The sequence below is a fragment of the Phoca vitulina genome, unplaced genomic scaffold, assembly GCF_004348235.1.
Source record: "Phoca vitulina isolate PV1807 unplaced genomic scaffold, GSC_HSeal_1.0 scaffold38, whole genome shotgun sequence".
NCBI lineage: Eukaryota > Metazoa > Chordata > Mammalia > Carnivora > Phocidae > Phoca > Phoca vitulina.
The window spans coordinates 8,073,074-8,092,788 of NW_022589741.1; the positions used below are offsets into that span (position 1 = coordinate 8,073,074).

The following is a 19,715-nucleotide window of genomic DNA, read 5'->3' on the forward strand; positions in this document are numbered from 1 at the left end:
TGAAAGAGATTTTCACCAAAGAGATTTTCACCAAATACTGGACTTAAAACCACTTCTATACATCCTAGCCACGAGCCTGTGGTTTCCCACTATTACTGTGGACATCTGGTTTTAAATAATGGTTTTTCTCTTTCTTTCTCAGTTTTTTCTGTGTTATTCTTTACTACACTACTCAATCTTCTATCAGAATATTTAAACTATGAGCCATTCACCCACATCTAGTACCAAAAAATATATATAATTAGACTTTTGATGTAGGTTTTTGTGTTTTTTTCAATTACACGATTTCAGTTGAGTTTCATAGAAGCAAATCATTGAAAAAGTCTAATAACAACAAAATTCAGTGAACTCTCAGTTATCTATAGTATAGAACAAAAAAGGATAACAAGAGGAAGCAGTAAGGCTAATAGCCACAATTTTTCATTTTGCTTTGAAACTGAGTGAACGATTTGCAGGCTCTTGAGCTTTCTAATCAAGTTTTTCTTAAGCTATCATAAAGATTCGTTTAAAATCACTGAGTACACAACAGCTGCCCTGAGGGGAAAAAATTTAACTTACAAAGTAGGAAACGGAGATCAGTCTGGAGTAAAAATTATCAGCAGAATGGGGGCTTACAGGGCAGTGTGGAGGAGATAACAATGAGCCTGGGATCGGGGTCTGCTGTTCGGTTTCTTTTATTGGTTTATTATGTTGCCCATTCATCAAAATGCTGTAAGTGAGGAACAATAAGGAAATAGACAGGAAACTTAATTTAGATTAATATTCTACATAAGCATGAAGGAAAATACATGAAGATTTCTAGGTTGTTTTGGAAGGCCTGAACTGAAGAAAATGTTAAGGCGAGACAGCCCAAGTGGGAAATATATTTAGATTATATCAGTCTTGAATTATAAATATTATATACACGTACAGAACAAAAGTTAGCTGTTTCCGTTGTCATGATTCTTTTACATCAACCTCGATTGTTTGCTTTCCAAGTCATAATGACTTACAATTATTTTCTCTTTCTGTATTTTCCTAAATCCTTACATTTAAATTAGCTGCTGAAATCTCCATGCCAAGAACACATAAGATAAAGCCATATTGTCAGCTGGGTGTCTTGGTTAATAGTATTTCCTAATTATTTCTGGAAGGAAAACATTGTAAACACAGAAAGAAGTATGACAATAGTATATATTGATGGAAAAATTTGGAGCAACAGAAGGTAAATGGGTGCCATATAGCGCATTTATGGCTTAGAGTAATTGAAAGTGTTTGATCTTTATTGAGAGATGGCGAAACTCTGTGAGACAGATGTGTATTACCTAGCTCCATCCTTAATAACTGTCTGCCTTTCTATCAAGACTGCTAGTTAGAGGTTTGTTTAGTTACATATCCAGCTGCTGTTTTGCAGTACCAATCACATGCACACTTCAGTTACCACCGAGTGTAAACGTGGTGGTGTCCATATCTGCGATTTGCATTTGGATTTCTCGTGAAGTGTTTAAGAAAGTAGGCAATTGGCAACTGTATATTACAGCATCTCAAGATTTCTTTGATTTCTCTGAAGCTTTGAAAAACACATCCAAGACATCTCTTCTACACCAAAAGAAAAAGGCTCCTTCCTCAGTCTGTTTCAACCCCTCCTTCTGGCTCTCAGAGATCACAGGCAACTCCTTTTTTCTCACTGGGCCTCAGTGTCCTTGTGACGAGAAGTAGAGGGTCAGGTTCTTCCCATCTCAATATTCAATTTGGCTTGATAGGTTTTCCTGACCTCAGAACATGTCCCACCCACTGACAACACTATCCCCAAGTTCCAAGGCCAAGCTGAACCCCTCTCTGTTCTGATAAAGATAAATCGCCTTTCTTCTCGTTCAAGTAGAACTTTGCAGATTGCAGTTGTGAGGGGAATGGGGAACAAAAAAATCACATAAAGCACAAGACCAATTATGTGGAGTGCAAATATTCTGACACTAACTTTAATGTCTAGTCAAAGATTGGTACGGGTGGTACCGTGGAGGTGACTGTGAAGCCTGGGTCTCCTCCTGTCACCTCAGTTCTCTCTGGGGTAGATAAGAATTCTTAATAATAACAGTTATCGTTATTATTAAGTAATAATAATGATATTATTAATTAATTAATAACTTAATTAATAATTAAGTAACCCTGTTTACTGCTAGGCTCTGAAATAGGGACTTACAAATATTTTCACTTATATACTTTACAATATATGCCATATATCAACAAGAAGCACAACAGACTTGATAGGGTGGCACTCATATCTATTTTTCCAATGAGGAAAATAAATACCAGGTAGAAAGCATTGGAGTGTAGATTTGACCCGGGTTTGTTGGATCGCCTTTGTTTTGCCTTCTTAATTTACATCTCTGGTCCAAGGAAGGACTAGCTTTGGAATAACCACTTTGTCTCAGGGCCTCCACTCAGGCCTCTTGTCACCCTTCAGATTCCAGGCATGATGTTGGGTCCCGGTCATGACTTTTGCTCCCTCTCAACCCACCTATCCCTGCAGTGATTCCATAGATTGTTTAGATGATGCCACACCCTGTCTCAATTAGAACCAGCACCCTCTGTTTCTATGATACCCAGACATCCTCAAAAGAACTAGACACGAAAAGTTCTTGATGTCCTTCTAGAACCTATCTCTAGCTCTGTCCTAGAACTTGCTTCCAGACAGTCATTCCTCTCTGTCATTCCCCACCACTCCTGGACCCCTGATCTCTTGGGATCACCATGGCACCTGGCCTCTCTATAAAAAGAGGAAAACATTTCCTGAACCAGAGTCATAGCATACCACACTGACCTTGCAGTTAGGTGAAGTCACCTACCTGCTGCTCTCCCGGAGATCTCTGGGGCCTACCTCACCCAACCCACTTCTCGCTGACCATTTCCTCTTGCCCATAACTTACTCTCCTGCTATGCCTTTTGATGAAGTGTGGTTTCTTTTTTTAATATTATCTAACTGCCTGAGAAACTGGTATCCCATGGCTCATTCCTGGGAATGGATGTAGAATGTCACTTCTTCTACTTGAGAAGGCAGAGATGATATTGGCTCCCTTTTGAGGGCTGGAAGAGACAGATCCCTGAGCCCAGGAAAAAGCAGAGTTTACCAGCTCAGTTGATCTGCTATCTCTGGTGATCCACCTCTTAGATGCTCTCCCAGTCTCCACAGTGTCCAGCATTCTCTCATAATTTCACACACTAAAGACTCATATGCATATTCCTGATAAATATAACAGCCACTAAGGAAAGGGAGAGTAACTTCCTTATGCTCTTAACTTCTTATGAAAGGTTGGGAAAAGATGAAGAGAGGTGGACCATCAATGATCTCATTTCCTAGACACTAAGCCAATTTTTAGCGTTCCATGCTAAAGACAGATGGAAGCCTTTACTGATACCAAGATCCAAATTTAATCAAGATATACCCCCCAAAACCTGCTGAAAGTTGGACAGTTTATAGGTTGTGTTACTTCTCTTTGGTATTCTAATGGTGGTGCTACAATAATGAAGAGGCTAAAAGAAGGAAGGCTCTTGAGCGAACTGATTATCCATGCTTTAAATTTAGGGAGTCGGCCATACCTTCCTTTTTCAGGGAAGAAATCCCAGCCATTGCAGCCGTGACTATCTTGTCAAATCGAAGAACAGAGCACTTGTAGGTTAAACTGAATCCATGGTTAGAAGAAGGATAAGATTTGGGCAGTGGTCCCAAACTCTGAAGACATACGAGTGCAAAAATATCTGTACAACTATTACAAGAAATACCCATGCTCTTCTCTGATTTCTTAAAATTTACTATAAAAATTACTTTTTATGTCAACTCTCCTAAACTGAACCCATCCTACAATGTGATTTGGCTTTAGTAAGATTTTCCTGGTTGCCTGGACATAGCAAATGGTCATCGGATGACCCAGTGTGTGTCTTCCTGCTTTGCTAGTGTTTTATTTTTTCTTATTTTTTAGAAGTACCTGTTCCTCTTGTGTTTGATTGCTAAACCTCTTAGGAAAACTATTATTTTTCTTTAATAAGTACATCTCACTTGCCCTTGTTACCTTTTTTCTGAATTGCCAGCAGAAGGATCCTACTTATTTGTAATGTTTTCAAGGTAATCAGTGTCTACCCAGGAATGTCTCCCCCACACCTTTTGCTCCTTCTTATATTGCAGCGCTTTGTATATTCCTTGTTAAGGATGCCAGCTAGCCCCCTTTATGAGCCCAGAAAGAATTAAAAAAAAAAATTTCTGAGCAGGCAATGCCTTGTCCACTCAAGATGCCCATGTTTGAATACAGAGGTACGTATTATGTCCTTGGCATTCATTTGAATGAGCGCTTTATCTATGCCTTTCAAAATAGCCCATTGTCTGACTTTAATTAGCCCCCTCTCCTGCCTTGTTTATAGAACTGAACCACATTTCCAGGGCTTTCCACATTCCCCACCCAACCACCTGCTCTTTCACAATTGCAGAAATTTTTTAATAATAATAATAATAAAGGCGAACCTTTGGCAAGCAACTTATTTTTTCAGCTGTTCTAGTGGTTCTGTATTTTTTTTTAATATCATAAAATCTAAAATATTTCCTGGTGGTGAATTTTTCCCGCAGCTTGCAAAAATCATCAGGCTCTGCAGCGAAACAGCCATGGCGAGTGCATGTGGCCGGGCCGAACTTCTGCATATTCTGTCCGGGCCCCAGTGTACAGGACCACTTATCACCGAGCAGCCTGGTGGCTCCTGTTGTTCTTACTTAGCTACATAAATACAAACAGCATTCCAAAGGCACACCAGGGGTAAAAAGAAATGTGTTTCATTTTGTAGCTTAGGCAACAGAAATCACTTTCTCGCAGAGACAGCCTGGACATCATTTTGTGCCAAGCAGGAGAGTTGTAAAGGTAGAATGTCAAGAAACTGTCAGCAAGGTGGAATTCTGTAACTGTTAGCTTTCCAAAGGACATAAAATAGTTCGTACACCAGAAATGTAAGACACTTGGAATCATAGTTTGTTTTTGGTTTTTTTTGAGATTTACCATAAAGATATGACCTAAATTCTGTTTTTGTAACTTTTATTAAGGAGCTGTTTTAATTACAAAAGAATGCATGGTAACATTTCAAACAGAATAAAAGGTATAGAGTAAAAAGTAGAAGTCTGCTGACCTCTCCTGCTTACTCATCCCCTTGTCCTACGTCCCCAGGGTCAGGACACTGAGTTCCATATACAATCTTCCAGAATTTTGCTATGACATTTTATTAAAAAGAAATTACGTTGTTGTACTAACAAGTCAATGAACATCAAAATCTATGTTCAATATTTACACGCACTATTACAAACATGCATAAATTAATGTTCTCGTGGTAAATCCCCTTCCCCCAAGAGAGAATCTAAACAAGACTTTAAGTCTTCAGTTTTACCTCTATACATTTGAAGGCTGTAAGCAAACTGTTAACCCTTTTATGTCTCCGTTTTATATCAATTGCATAGTACCTACTTTGCCGGAGGCTGGGGATAACAACAACAAAGTGCACAGAACCAGATGAGCAATTTCTTTGTGAGATAAATCCTCTGTGATCTAGGGCTTTGTAGACAAAAGGCAAATGTTTTTAAGGACATATGTGTCAATATTCCTTCCTCACAAATGTTTATTGACCTGTACATTATACTATTAAATCATTTAAGAATGTAGGGGGTTTTTCTTTGTAAATAATGCAGTCTGAGGGAGACGTGCTAGCCCCCTCTTTACACGCAGGCATCAGCGGGGAAGTTGGTGATAAAGAAGAAAAGACAGAAAGAGACCCGGGAATTAGTACAACTGGACAGGTGGTCAGCAGCCCTCAGCAGCACTCACATGGCGAGTATCAGCCCTTGGCAGGCTCTAAAAGCCACATCCAGTTTGATATAAATGTTACCTGCTGCCCTCCTGACATTCCGCCCCTATGAGAGCCCATCGGACCCCCTCATCGCTGGATTTCTGTTCAGTTGCAATAGCCCATAGACTCACCCATCATCCATTCCTGACCCACCATTTTCAGCACCAGGTTAAATTTGCTGGAATGCCAATACCACTATGTCCACGTGGCTAAGGAGCTTCTAAAAGCCCATTGCCTGGTACCGGGCAAAGTCCAAGCTCCTCAGCATGGCTCATAAAAACCCTTTATAACTTGGCTCCTACACCCTCCTCCAGCTTCTCTTCAGCCTTCTGTCTGCACTCTTCCTGCACACATTTCCATGTCGGGGACATGTCGGCTGCACATTCGAGCTTTTGCTTTTCTCCTCAAATATGATGGCCCAGTCTCCTATCTGCTTCCTGATTTCCTCTCATCCTTCAAAACCAGACTCAGATCTCTCCCACAATATAGTGTGTTCAGCCACCTTCCCCCAAGAAGGCAGCAACTCACCCCCACCCCCTACCTGCTCTAAATCAGGCTCTGTCAATTACTAGCTTTGCGAACTTGGACAAGTCCTTTATACTGTCTCATTAGTTTCCCAATCTATAGTCTGGAGATAATAACTTACAACAATCTATTTCATTAGTTAATAGTGAGGATGTGATGATAATGCACGTCAGTCATTTAGCACAGTGCAGAGTAAATAAAGCACATAAATATGCATCCTTAATAAAAATCATGAAACACACACTGATATACGCAAAGTGCCTGACATGAAATCTGACATGAAGTAAGTATTCATGAAATGCCAGCCCTCTTACCCCTGTTTATACAGTTATGCAGCTGTCTTCCCTATAAATCTGTGTGCTCCCCAAGAACAGAACCCATGCTTATTCCTCTTTTTATTTCTGGAAACCACCACAGTCCTGATGCATAGTAGGCACGCAGTACATTTTTATGTAATCAACTAAGTGAAACTCTTGCTCCTGACAAACTTGCTTATTATTTCTTGAAGACGAGCTGTGCTTTCCCACTTCTGTGCTTGGCTCGCAAAATTCCTGGCACCTGGGAGCCTCCTTTCTCCTGTCTGCATCCCTCATCCTTCAGTGTCCATTTCAAATCCTCTGTACCTCAGATTCCCCCTTGTCTGACTTCCAGAGTGTGTAGAGCATGGGCCATGCACTTGGAAACTAGGTGCATGGACTCCAACATCTCCCACTATATAACGTGTTCAGTCGCCTTACCCCCAGGCAACAGCTCACCTCCACCCCACCTCCACATTATATGATCTAGCCTGCACTGGAATCCATGAGCTCTGCATCATGAGTGACTTTCTCCTGGGTATGTCTGCATCGGTTACTTGTTGCAACGGAACCCACCCTGACCTTAGAAGGTGATAACTTCTAAGCCCATCGGACCCCACAATTCTGTGGGCCGGCTAGATGTTCCTCTGCTGGTTTCCCTGGGGCTCAGTCATGCAGTTGCCCTTAGCTGGAGTTCATCCATGCTGGGAGTCCAAGATGGCCTCCTTCACATGTCTGGCAGTTGGTACTGGCCATCAGGAGCATTGGAATTCACTTCCACACTCATCCTCCAGGAGTTGAGACTGACTTCCCTAAAAGATCATAAGGCAGTATTTCAAGCAGAGGAAGGTGAATGCTGCAAATCTTCTGAGGCCTAGACTCTGAAGTACACATGAATCATTTGTGTTACATTCTGTTAGAGCAAGTTACAAAACAATCCTAGACACAAGGGGTAGAGGGACAGACTCCACTTCTTGGTGAGAGAGGCTGCAAAGCAACTATGGTCATAGTTAATCTACCACAAATGGCTTGTCTCCCTAAGTGGATCCCAATCTGAGCTCTGGAGTGGCATTTTGTCTCACACTTGCAATACTCAGCACCGTGCCTCGTGCATCAGAGGTGCCCAGGAAATGTCTGGTTTGATGGAAGGGTAGGTGCAGAGAACTTGCTTGTTACGTCATTGAGAGCTTGATGGAGCAGAAATTTGGGAATCAGAGACTCTGGGTTTAAATCTAGTTCTGGAATTTACTAGATGGGCAATCTTGGGCACATTACTTAACTTCTCTGATGCTGGGTTTCCTCAGGTAAACCTGAGATGATAGTATCTAGTTTATAATAAGATAACCTCATATAAAGCACCTGACACAAGGTAGATAGATGCTTCCAACTATAGTTCCTATTCATCATGGACTATTTTTCTTATTTATGGTTAAATTGCTATGTAGCTCAGATAAGTGGCCCATAAATCAAAACCTGCCTTAAACTACAAAACGAATAAAATTAGAATGGGTTTGGCATAGTTCATTCACGTATAAGATTTCACACCCCTCAGAATGCCCCTGTTTCTGCTACATGCTTTAACATTAACAAAGGCATCTGATTCTCTATGCCCATTTTCTTCTGGAAGAAGAAGGTATTCCAGCCTGACATGGATAACCATTTAAAGACTCACTGTGTTACATCCAGCATTAACTTTACATTCATTTCAAAGTTGGAAGAAAATCATATGACTTATGGTGGGTCTAAATTCAGATCTTAAAACATGGGTTTAGGAGTGCCTGGGTGGCTCAGTTGGTTAAGCATCTGCCTCTTGGTTTTGGCTCAGGTCATGATCTCGCATTCATGGGATCCAGCCCTGCATCAGGCTCTGCACTCAGCGTGGAGTCTGCTTCAGATTCTTTCTTTCTCTCCCTCCTGCTCATTCTCTCTCTCTCTCTCTCTCTCTCAAATAAATAAATAAATATATAAATCTAAAACAAACCAACAAGCATGGTTTTAGAATGTTCCGTATAGTATCACCAGCTTGACCCGTCTCAACCATAGGTGTGACGACAATGAGATATTAAATATATAAAGTGCTATGAATTCCTTTAAAAGGGAGCCCAGCTATTCATAAGGGGCTATGATTATTATTATTTTAGCATTAGTAGCAAAAATTAAACAGATGCTTTCTAAACTATGTCATTAGAATTTAAAAATAAATTATATACCAGTGTGAAAAATCTTACGCTAGTCGGAGATCTGTTCCTTAGTACATTTCAATATATTTCCTTAACTAGGTTGGCACCTAAAATATTATAGGGTCATAAAAATGATGATAAATGTACTCAAGGTGAAACTCCTAATCTTATCACTTTACTACCTCGGTGACCCATTAGTTCAAATTAACTCATTTTCATGGAGGGGCTTTTGGGGCAGCTGTGAGGCTGCGATGTTAGCTACAGGAAGTTGCAGACCGGCAAATTTCATTCAAATATAAACCTCTGAATTTGGCTACCTGGCATTGCAAGATCCTGTTGTTTGCAGTATGCAAAATAAAAATTATATACCATCTTGCTTGGTCAAAAGTTATGGGCTCTTCAATATCAATTTCAGTACTATTCCTGGAGGGTTCATATGATAAGAGGCAACTGTGGGAACACAATATTTTGAACAAGGAAGAAAGGAATGTGAGTTTTCCCTTCGTATGTGCAACGACAACTAGTGACATGCTGAAGACTCATATTTTAGGCTGTTCTTTCTTAACCTATAAAATTTGAGAGTGAGATGGAAGAATAAGCACCAGCTCTGAAATCTGTCCAGTGAAGTCCTCCCCAGTCCTTCAGAACTCAATTCTATGTTCTGTGAGAGGCAAACTGACATGGCGCTTATCACTGCCTTTTATGTTTACCCCCCTAAATATTTCCCAGGCCACCATAGAGAGGGCAGCACTCATTAGAGCTATAAAATAATTAATTTGATGGAAATGTGTTATGTCATGACTATAGTAGTGGGTCACAGGAGTTTGTCAAAATTTGTCAAAAGTTATCAAATTGTATGTTTAAAATGTGGGAATTTTATTATATGAAAATTGTACCTTAATAAAGCTGACTCCCCCCCAAAATAGTATATCCACTGAAGGACTAAGTATATATATATATATATATATATATATATATATATATATATATATGCGTCAGACAGGAAAGTATCAATCTCACTAAGTCTTCTTTGTGACCTTTGGATAATTACATGCCCTCTCTGGATGTCCCTACGTCTCTTGGATACTAAAAAAAATTTTAAACTTCGTATGATATTTTCCTCTTTTTATTTTTGAGCTATTAGAATGCTGGGGAGGCAGCATGGTGCTTTAGTTAAGAAATGGGCTCTGAAATTCCACAGGTCCTTTTTAGATCCCACCCACCACCATCACTACTGGTTCCACCTACTAAGTAACGTGGGTTATTTCTCTCTTCTTCAGTCCCTCATCATTAAGATGAGAATAATATCACCTATCTTTGGGGATTGTGGTTAAATGAGATAATACGTATAACACATTTGGGTGTGTGGTTAACACTTTGCTTATGAAATGACAGGTATGGGTTTATGAATTACTTCTATTATAATTTAAATCTCTGAGAGAATTTTAAAATTATGGGAAAATAAAATCTTTTATGCTGTGCAAAAATAGAAAGGTATCTACATCTAGTTGCAATATTTAGCTATTCAATTGTTTTGGTCAGACTAGATGGTCTGGAGGTGGGGTGATCTCACCCACAACAAAACTGGGGTCCTGCATAAAACACCTTTTAATAAGATGTTGACCTGGCAGGAAGTAAGGGAAATCTCCAAAGTGGGGGGACGTGGGAGGAGGAGTGTTGGCTTGGGAGGCTGGGGAAAAGTTTGATCAGAAATTAAGCCATTGAATGATGAGGCGATCACACCAAAAGGCAAGTTCTCCTGAGAACAGGTGTCCAAATCAGCTTTATGCATGAACTGGTCCTTGAATGGTTGCCAAGTTTGGGAAGCTGACCTTGGGACTCCAGGATTAACCTGGGGAACCTGGAAGGGAGCTGGCTCCCTAGAAATATAAACATAAATCTTCTGGAGGAAAGCAGTCTCAAATTAGGACCCCAGATTTTACAGATTAAGGTTAACCAGATATAAGCTTTAACTGAAGATCACCAAATGCATAAGGAAGCAAACCACTATGAGTGAGAGTCTGCATAAACAATAAACAATAAATTTAAATTCCTAGAACTTTTAGATATTAGAATTACCAAATACAAAATATACGGTAACTCAATAAATAGAAAACAGTCAACTAGAGACTATCAAAAATTACCAAGCAGATTTTTTTTTTAAAGATTTTATTTATTTGACAGAGAGAGAGACAGTGAGAGAGGGAACACAAGCAGGGGGAGTGGGAGAGGGAAAAGCAAGCTTCCCGCCGAGCAGGGAGCCCGATGCGGGGCTCAATCCCAGGACCCTGGGATCATGACCTGAGCCGAAGGCAGATGCTTAACGACTGAGCCACCCAGGCGCCCCCCAAGCAGATTTTTTAAAAATCATATGGAATTTATAGAAATAAAAAAATATGTATTCATTGATAACTTATAAAATGCAGTGTATTAGTAAAACAACAAATTAACTACAGTTGAAGAAAGAATTAGTGGACTGGATGTAGATCTGAAGAAGTCTATAGCAATTTATAGCAAAATACAGAACAGAGAATCATGGATATAGAGAAAAATAATGGGAGGTTTGGGGTATAGAGAATGAAAGGTTTAACATACATCTAAACAGAGTCCCAGAAGGAGAGAATAGGGATGATACAGACAAGGCAATATTTTAAAGAGAGGACAGTTGAAACTTTTCCAGAGGTAGAATGAGGTTAATTTGAAGAAACTTGAAGACAAAGGGAGTATATTAAAAAGCAGAGATTTAGGGGCACCTAGGTGGCTCAGTCAGTTAGGCGTCTGCCTTCAGCTCAAGTCATGGTCCCAGGGTCCTGGGATCGAGCCCTGCATCTGGCTACCTGCTGAGCAGGGAGCCTGCTTCTCCCTCTCCCTCTGCCTGCTGCTTCCCTTGCTTGTGCTCTCTCTCTGTCAAATAAATAAATAAAATCTTTTAAAAAAATAAAAAGCAGAGATTTAAAAAATGGGCAGAAGAACTGAATACTTTTTTCCAAAGAAGATATACCGATGCCCAATAGATACATGAAAAGATGCTCAACATCATTCATCATCAGAGAAATGTAAATCAAAACCACAATGAGATACCACCTCACACCTGTCAGAATGGCTACAATGAAAAACACAAGAAACAACAAGTGTTGGCAAGGATGTGGAGAGAAAGGAACCCTCATGCACCATTGGTGGGAAGAATGCAACCTGGTGCAGCCACTGTGGAAGACAGTATGGAGGTTCCTCAAAGAATTAAAAATAGACCTACGCTATGATCCAGTAATTCCATGACTGGGTATTTACCCAAAGAATACAAAAACACTAGGTCAAAGACATATATGCACTCCTCTGTTTATGGCAGCATTATTTGCAATAGCCAACTCATGAAAGCAGCCCAAGTGTCCTTCAATAGAGGAATGGATAAAGAAGATGTAGTGTGTATATATATATATGCATATACACACACAGTGGACTATTACTCAGCCATAAAAGAGACTAAAATCTTGCCGTTTGCAACAACATGGAGGGACCTAGAGGGTATAATGCTAAGTGAGTAACAAATAGACTCTTAAATACAGAGAACAAACTGGTGGTTGCCATGGGGAGGATGGGTAAAATGGGTGAAGGGGATTAAGAGGTACAAACTTCCAGTTACAAAATAAATGTCATAGGGATGAAAAAGTACAGTGCAGGAAACATAGTCAATAATATTGTAGTAACGTTGTATGGTGACAGATGGTGACTACACTTAACCACGGTTGAGCACTGAGTAATGTATAGAATTGACAAATCACCATGTTGTACATCTGAAACTAATAATAACATTGTGTGTCAACTATACTTCCATAATAAATTTTTTAAAAAGCGGTCAGAAAGGAAAGAAAAATTGTCCAAAGTATAACTGCAAGGTCAACAGCAATCAGGGAAGCCGAAAGACAGTGAGGTGGTATCTTTGAAGTGCTGAGAGAGGAATAACTATAAGGTTACAATTGTGAACCTAAAAATATTATCTTTCAAGTACAAGAGAAAAAGACATGATATTTTCAGATAAATGAAAACAAACATTTTTACCGCCAACATCACCTACAGGAAAGGAATTTTCTGAAGGATTACTTTAAGAAGATGGAAAATGAATCTAAAAAAAAAAGTCTCGAAGCAGAGTAAGCAAAGAAAATGGTGAACATATAAGTAAATCTAATACAGATTTACTTAATAAGATGATGACAATTATGATGTCTAATTTGGGAAGATGTAATAGAAAGGAACAAGCTAAAATACAAGAGAATAGCATACTCATGTAGATTAGGAGAGGTGTAGTGAGAGTTCTAAGGATTTTGTCAGTGGGAGTTTTCAGATACTGTTTGTAGTCTTTGTTAAATATGCAAGGTAAAATGTTATGGGTAACCATAAACAATGAAACCAGAGTTGCAATTTCCACGGCAGGTAGAAGGCAACACTGTGTAGGAGAAATGAACACGAGAGGCTTCTTTTCATCAAACAGTGGATAAAATCAACTAGACTTGCAATCGTGAAACCACTGTGGGGTCTTCGGGCGGTAGAGCTGGGTGGGGGCAGGTGTAAGCGCTGGCTGTCCCGCAGTGATAAGGAAGCCTGGGCAGAAGAAGCAGGATTCATAAGAAGATTCCATCCAGGGACTGCTGGTGGTAGAGGAGAACGAGAGGAGAGCCTTCACGGCAGAGATGCCGGAAGCTGTAGGGACCGGGTCAGCCTGGACTGAGCTTTCTCCCGGCCTGGGGGAGCAGCGGAAGCAGAGCCATTCCAGCCGACAGAGGTGCGGCTGGCGGGCGCCGAGGGGAGCCTAGGGTGCTGATACTTCTGTCCACGGGGTGGGGCGTGTGCCAGCATCTCACGGAAGCCTCCGGCCGGCCCAGCCTCAGCCACAGCAGGGAGAGCAGGGGGGAGAAGAACAACAGGACGCCCCCCCCCCCCCCGGCAGCATTCACACACCGTGCCTACACACGGAAGGTCGCCCAGGCAGAAGCCAGAGGGTGTAGGCACCCAGCCAGACAGAGCTGGGGAAGATGGGCCCTGGCAACATGGGGAAATGTGACCCAACCCAGGTGCTTTGTATTTAACCATCGCCTCCTTTCCTTCCCATATAAGATGTAGGGCACCCTGATCTACACCCACTTCTGAGCCTGCCTGCCCAGCCTTCCCTTCTGCCACTTACAAGTGTTAACTTCTTAAACAACAAGACACATAAATCAGAACAGGGTTAGAGGAATATGCCATAGATTTGAAGGGGCATAAAGATGCATCTGAGTGATTAGAGCTAACACTTATGTCCTGCTTGCTCTATGGCAGGAACTATTCAGAGCGCTCGGCATACAGGAGATCATTTAATCTCATGTGCCCAAGAGGCAGAGCTGGGATTCAAACACATATGCTCTAGTTCCAGAGTCTTCACTCAAAGCATTTGTGCTCGTTCTGAGTGGTTGGAGGATTTTTATTTATTTATTTATTTTTTTTTAAGATTTTATTTATTTATTTGACAGAGAGAGACAGCGAGAGAGGGAACACAAGCAGGGGGAGCAGGATAGGGAGAGGCAGACTCCCCACTGAGCAGGGAGCCCGATGCAGGGCTCGATCCCAGGACCCTGGGATCATGACCTGAGCCGAAGACAGACGCTTAACCCACTGAGCCTCCCAGGCGCCCCGATTTTTTTTTAAAGTAGGTTCCACATCCAGCATGGAGCCCAGCGTGGAGCTTAAACTCACAACCTTGAGATCAATACCTGAGCTGAGATCAAGAGTTGGATGCTTAACCGACTGCGCCACCCAGGTGCCCCATGGTTGTAGGACATTTTGCCTGGAGAAGATTAAGTGCCAGTCTGGTGCTATGAACTGCATGTTTGTGTCCCCTCAGAACTCATACGTTAAAGCCCTTAGCCCCAGCAGGATGGTATTTGGTATTTGGTGTTTGGGAGCTAATTAGGTTGTGAGGGTAGAGCCTTTGTGAATGAGATTAGTGCCCTCGTAGGAGAGACACATGAGAGAGATGATCTCTCTTTCTGCTACATGAAGACAAAGAGAGAAGCCAGCAAAGCAGGCAGAGGGTCCCCAAGACCCCAACGTCACGGGCACCCTTCTGCCTCCAGCACCGGGAGAAATGTTTCTTGTTTAAACCACCCAGTCTATGGTATCTGGCATAGCAGCCCAAACTGATGAAGACAGCTGGGGAAATAATGGGTTCTCTTGAAATATTTGAAGGGCCATATATGGAAAAAGGATTAAACCCTATTGTGTATGGACCAAAAAGATGAGAAAGAAGAAAGTGATGCTTTTCTGCCTGCTTTGTGACAGTCAGAAGTGCCCAGAGAAGAAATGGGCTTTCTGAGAGGGCATTGGGTTCTGCAGCCCCAAGGCTAACTGCACCCAGTGTTAATAATGTGGGCAGGATTTTGGCACTGAGTGGGTGGTTGTGCGAGGCTCTCTATAAGATCTCTTCCAACTTTTGAGAATCTATAGCGCTGCGAAGGACAGGAGCTCAGATCCAAAGAACTAGATGTTCAGGACTCTTAACTTTTGCAACAGCTATTTTTTCCTAAATAACTTTGTTCCTGGGCAGCGTGGAGCCAGAATTTGCAATTGTACATTTTAGGACTCAGCACACCTGGATACCCTTCCTCCAGAGGTCAGCTTCGGCAACAAGGATGTGTTCCCCACCCCATCCCTAATACCAGCTTAGGTGCCCCCCTCACTCGGTCTTTCCCCAACCACGTCACTTCTCACACTACACTGCATCGTCTGCTTCATCATCAGTAATATATTAGTTTCCTAGGGCTACAGTAACAAAGTGCCACAAATGGGGGGCGGGGCGCTTAAAGTGACGGAAATGCATTGTCTCACGGTCTGGAGACTAGAAGTCCAAAATCAAGGTGTCAGCAGGGCCGGCTCCCTCCGAAGCCTCTAGGGGAGCATACCTCCCTGCCTCTTCCAGCTGCCGGTGGTTGCTGGTTCTTAACCTGAGGTCCTATCACTCAAACTTCTGCCTCTGTCTTCACATAGCCTTCTCCCCTCTGTGTCTGTGTCTCTGTGTGTCTCTCTCCTCTTCTTAGAAGGACACTAGTCATGTTGGATTTAGAGTCCACCCCAATTCAGTATGACCTCATCTTAATGTAACCAGTAATATCTTCAAAGGTCCTGTATGTATATAAATCACTTGGATCTATATTTGATATTACCGCAAGCAATAAAAAACAGAAGACAGATTATTCCATTTCATCTAGCCTGTGCTTTTTGGCATGTTTACCAGAATCTAACTTTGGTTTCTCTCATCTCTCATAAAACTTGGTTCTCTGATACTTGATTTTTTTTTTTTTTTAAGATTTCTTTATTTGAAAGAGAGAGAGATCGAGTATGCGAGCAGGGGGAGGGGCAGACAGAGAGGGAGAATCTCCAGCAGGCCGCCCCCCCACCCGCCCCTGCTGAGTGCCTGAGATCATGACCTGAGTGGAAATCAAGAGTTGGATGCTCAACCGACTGAGTATCAGGCACCCCCTGATATTTGAATTCTTAATCTTGGTTGCCCTCCTAGTTTAACCCCCAAATAATGTTTCTTAGTATCAGAAAATAAAGCTTGTAAAATGTATCCCTAATCTTTTTTTTTTTAATTCAAACTTGCAACTAAAGAAAACATTGCACTATCTTTGCCTTCCAGAGCGGTGTCAGCAACCCCCAGTCTCCATTTGCTCAGATGCCAGGTGAGTACTTGAGTTCAACGAGCAGTTGATGAATTCCCTTTTGCATTCACGTCAGACACTGGGGCTTCCATTCTTTTATAACTGCCTTACAGCACTTTGGAAATTTTACTTTTTCAATCTAGGTATTTTTAAAATATAAAATCAGTGAAGGCACACCTAATTCAGTCATTCCTGACCTCAGAGTTCATTCTGTCTTGAAGGCAGCCTTTCCATCCCTTGCCAAGGAGAAGCTCACTGAGCAGAAACAATAGCAATCAGGCCTTTGATACAATTTTAAAATGTCTAAAATTCTGGCACCGTTATCTGTTAGATTATGCACCTGCTTTAAAACAGAAGGAGAGAGACCGGTGGGCAGATGGAGGAACTACCATTTACTGGGTGCTCTCTATAGGTCAGGCACTTTGATAAGCATCTGGTCTTCATTTCAATACATATGTCTCATTAAATCCTCCTGCGGAGATGGGAAAGAGGCATTCTCATTCTTAGTAATAGGGTTTCGGACTCCCATCAGCATGCACATGCTCACGCACGTGTGCGCACACACACACACACAGACACTCCTTTCAGATCCCAAACTCAGAAGTGGCTTAGGCTTTCTCAATAATTTTAGTAAGCTTCAGAGCTAGGTAAGAAGAGGAATGAGAGCAATAAGAAATTTCACATATCTGAACATCTCATTGTGTTTTCCCATCATGTTTACCATCACTGGAATCTGGTTACATCTGCTCCCTTCTATAGAAGGACATTTTTGCAGCTTTTCTTACTATCTCAAGTTATTCTTCCCCTTTTTAAGGAGAAAAATATATGCATAAGAGCACAGGTTTTTTTCCTTGGTGGTTGTTTTTACTTGGAAATGGGAAGCAAAGATGTGAGATCCTGGAAGCCTCGTTTCCCTATTCCTCATTCTCTTCTCAGCCTTAATGACTCCCGTGGATATAAACTCATGGCATGAAACAGAATTGTATCTATTGATATTAATTTTCACTTGCACACATTTTTTTCTTCTATGGAAGTATGCTTATGATGAAACCCCTAACCGCAGCTTTCAAATTCATGAGCAGATTAGAAGTTTGGGGCTATAGAATTTAAGATGAAAGTAGAGTGAGTAGAATTTGCTGTAAGTTTCTACAGGGAGTTCTGATTTCCTCTGAATGAATGAATAAATTTACATGTAATTGTTGAACACAGTATTATACTACTGGATTTACAGCAAATGTATAAGACATAAGCTCTGCCCCATGGACTTGGCAGGTGGATTAGAAACAGGATTTTAACTCAGGTGAGGGAGTAGTGAGCTTAATATAAAGTGCCCCACCATGTGGCAAGGGCCAAAGTGCCGTGTAGGTGGAGTAATGTGTGACTGTGTCATAATAACAAAAGAGAATGGTCTTCTGTCCCTGTGGACAAGTAAGCAGAGTGGATTGGGACAGAGTCCGCAAGTGGTCCACTCTGGTTGGGGGAAGGTAAGAACGACAAGCACCTGCATCCTCCTCCCAGCTCAGCCTTTTTGTGACCTCAGGGTGTAGGTCTTAGCTAATTAGACCACATCCACCACCAGCTGGAATAATGAAACCATCCATTTTACGGAGCTTGAGTCTATGTCCCTCAACATGTTCTAAATGATAATGTGTTTCCTGCTACAGCTGAGCTACTGGATCTGAAAGGCTGCAGCAAACACCTCTCTTTCCTTATGGGACAATTTCACTGGCCTTGCCATAAATGAGACTCTTCTTAGCTTCACCTTTTTCCCCTGTTTTCACCAAGGAACCTTTCTGTACGAGGTATTCTCTTCCCAAACTCTCCCAGGGCCCGGGTGAACTGAGTCAGGGACTCCACATGGACACAAGAGGGCAGCAAATAACATGAGAAAGCCAGAAAACATTTTTTTTTTTTCTTTTTTTTTTTTTGGGTAGTCCTCTGACTTGGTGGCACAGTAGCTCTATGATCCCAGAGCAAGCGAGCCACTTCTTGATGCCTACTAGGTATGAGACATACGTTAGAAGGTCCGTATACAAAGAAGTAGGAGAAGCATGCAACCTGCCTCTGATCTGGGGTGGGATTATAGTATCCCTGGGGCTAGAGATACTGAACCTCAGATACCATGCCCAGAAACGGCCTGCTGTTCGCCGTCCTATGTACATGGAGACAGAGCTCAGACACTGGGAAAAAGACACTTCATTTGATAGAATGTAAATGGGCGAGGGATTTCTTTTCTTTTCTCTTTGCGCCCAAACTTTTCCTAGGGCAGTAACTGGAACACAGAAAGTGCATAACGTATGTTGAGTGAGTGAATGAGAAGAGTTACTGCACCATCTCAAATGAACTCATCTCCAAAGGCAGAGTGGAGGTTAAACATATTAGTTATTTGGGCTGGACCAGTTAAAAGAGGCAATGCAGCAATATTTAACGCTTTTCAAGACCTATCTCTATTTAAATATTTGCCTTGGTATCCGGCCTGCGTTAGAAAGACCGTTCCCCACGTGGAGAGTCTCGGCTGCCACAGATACATGGGGACAGTTTTGCCCATTTCTTTTCCCTTCGGCAACAGGTTCACCAGTAATGACAGGTTACTATGGGGTCAGAAGATCGCTCCTCTCAGACGCAGACTTCCACAACACTAAACAGGTCGCAAGCGACGTCTGCGCCTCGGGCCCCGCGGCCAAGCCCTTTGCCTGCGAGGCCCCCGCAGGGCAGAGCCACCCGGGCCTCCTGGATTCCTACTTCCCGGAGCCCTACGGAGACCACCGGCCCCCGGGCCTGACCCCCAGCACCGGCTCTCTGTTCAGCGCCTCACCCCTGCCGCCGCTCCTGCCGCCACCTTTCCCTGGGGACCCCACGACGCACTTCGTGCTTGTGAGTATGCAGGTGGTTCACGGTTAGGGAGCAAGGTGAAGTCTGGGCGCGCGCGCATCTGGCCAGTGCGTGCACCCGGCAACCGGGTGGAAGCCAGATCGGGCTCGCCCTGCGCACCCCTGCGGCTGCTGCGCCAGGACACGCTCCGAGCGGCCTCCCTCAAAGATCCGCGCCGACTCCGACCGCGAGAGGGTCTGTCCAGGGGCTTGTGAGGGGACGACTATACGGCAGGGTCTGTGTCCATTTTGCTAGTACTCTGCTGATTCTGCCAGATCGTGCCTCCCGCACCCAAGGAAAGA

The 19,715-nt window shown here is 42.4% G+C and overlaps 1 protein-coding gene across 1 annotated transcript in view; it reads left to right on the top strand.

Annotated features, from left to right (window-relative positions):
• CUNH11orf53 (chromosome unknown C11orf53 homolog) overlaps positions 1 to 19,715 on the top strand; it is a 396,668-nt gene that overhangs the window by 375,234 nt on the left and 1,719 nt on the right. The window contains exons 12-13 of the mRNA XM_032428142.1: positions 16,521 to 16,563; positions 19,112 to 19,416. Coding sequence (XP_032284033.1) covers positions 16,521 to 16,563; positions 19,112 to 19,416 — 348 coding nt within the window. The remainder of the gene's footprint in view (positions 1 to 16,520; positions 16,564 to 19,111; positions 19,417 to 19,715) is intronic.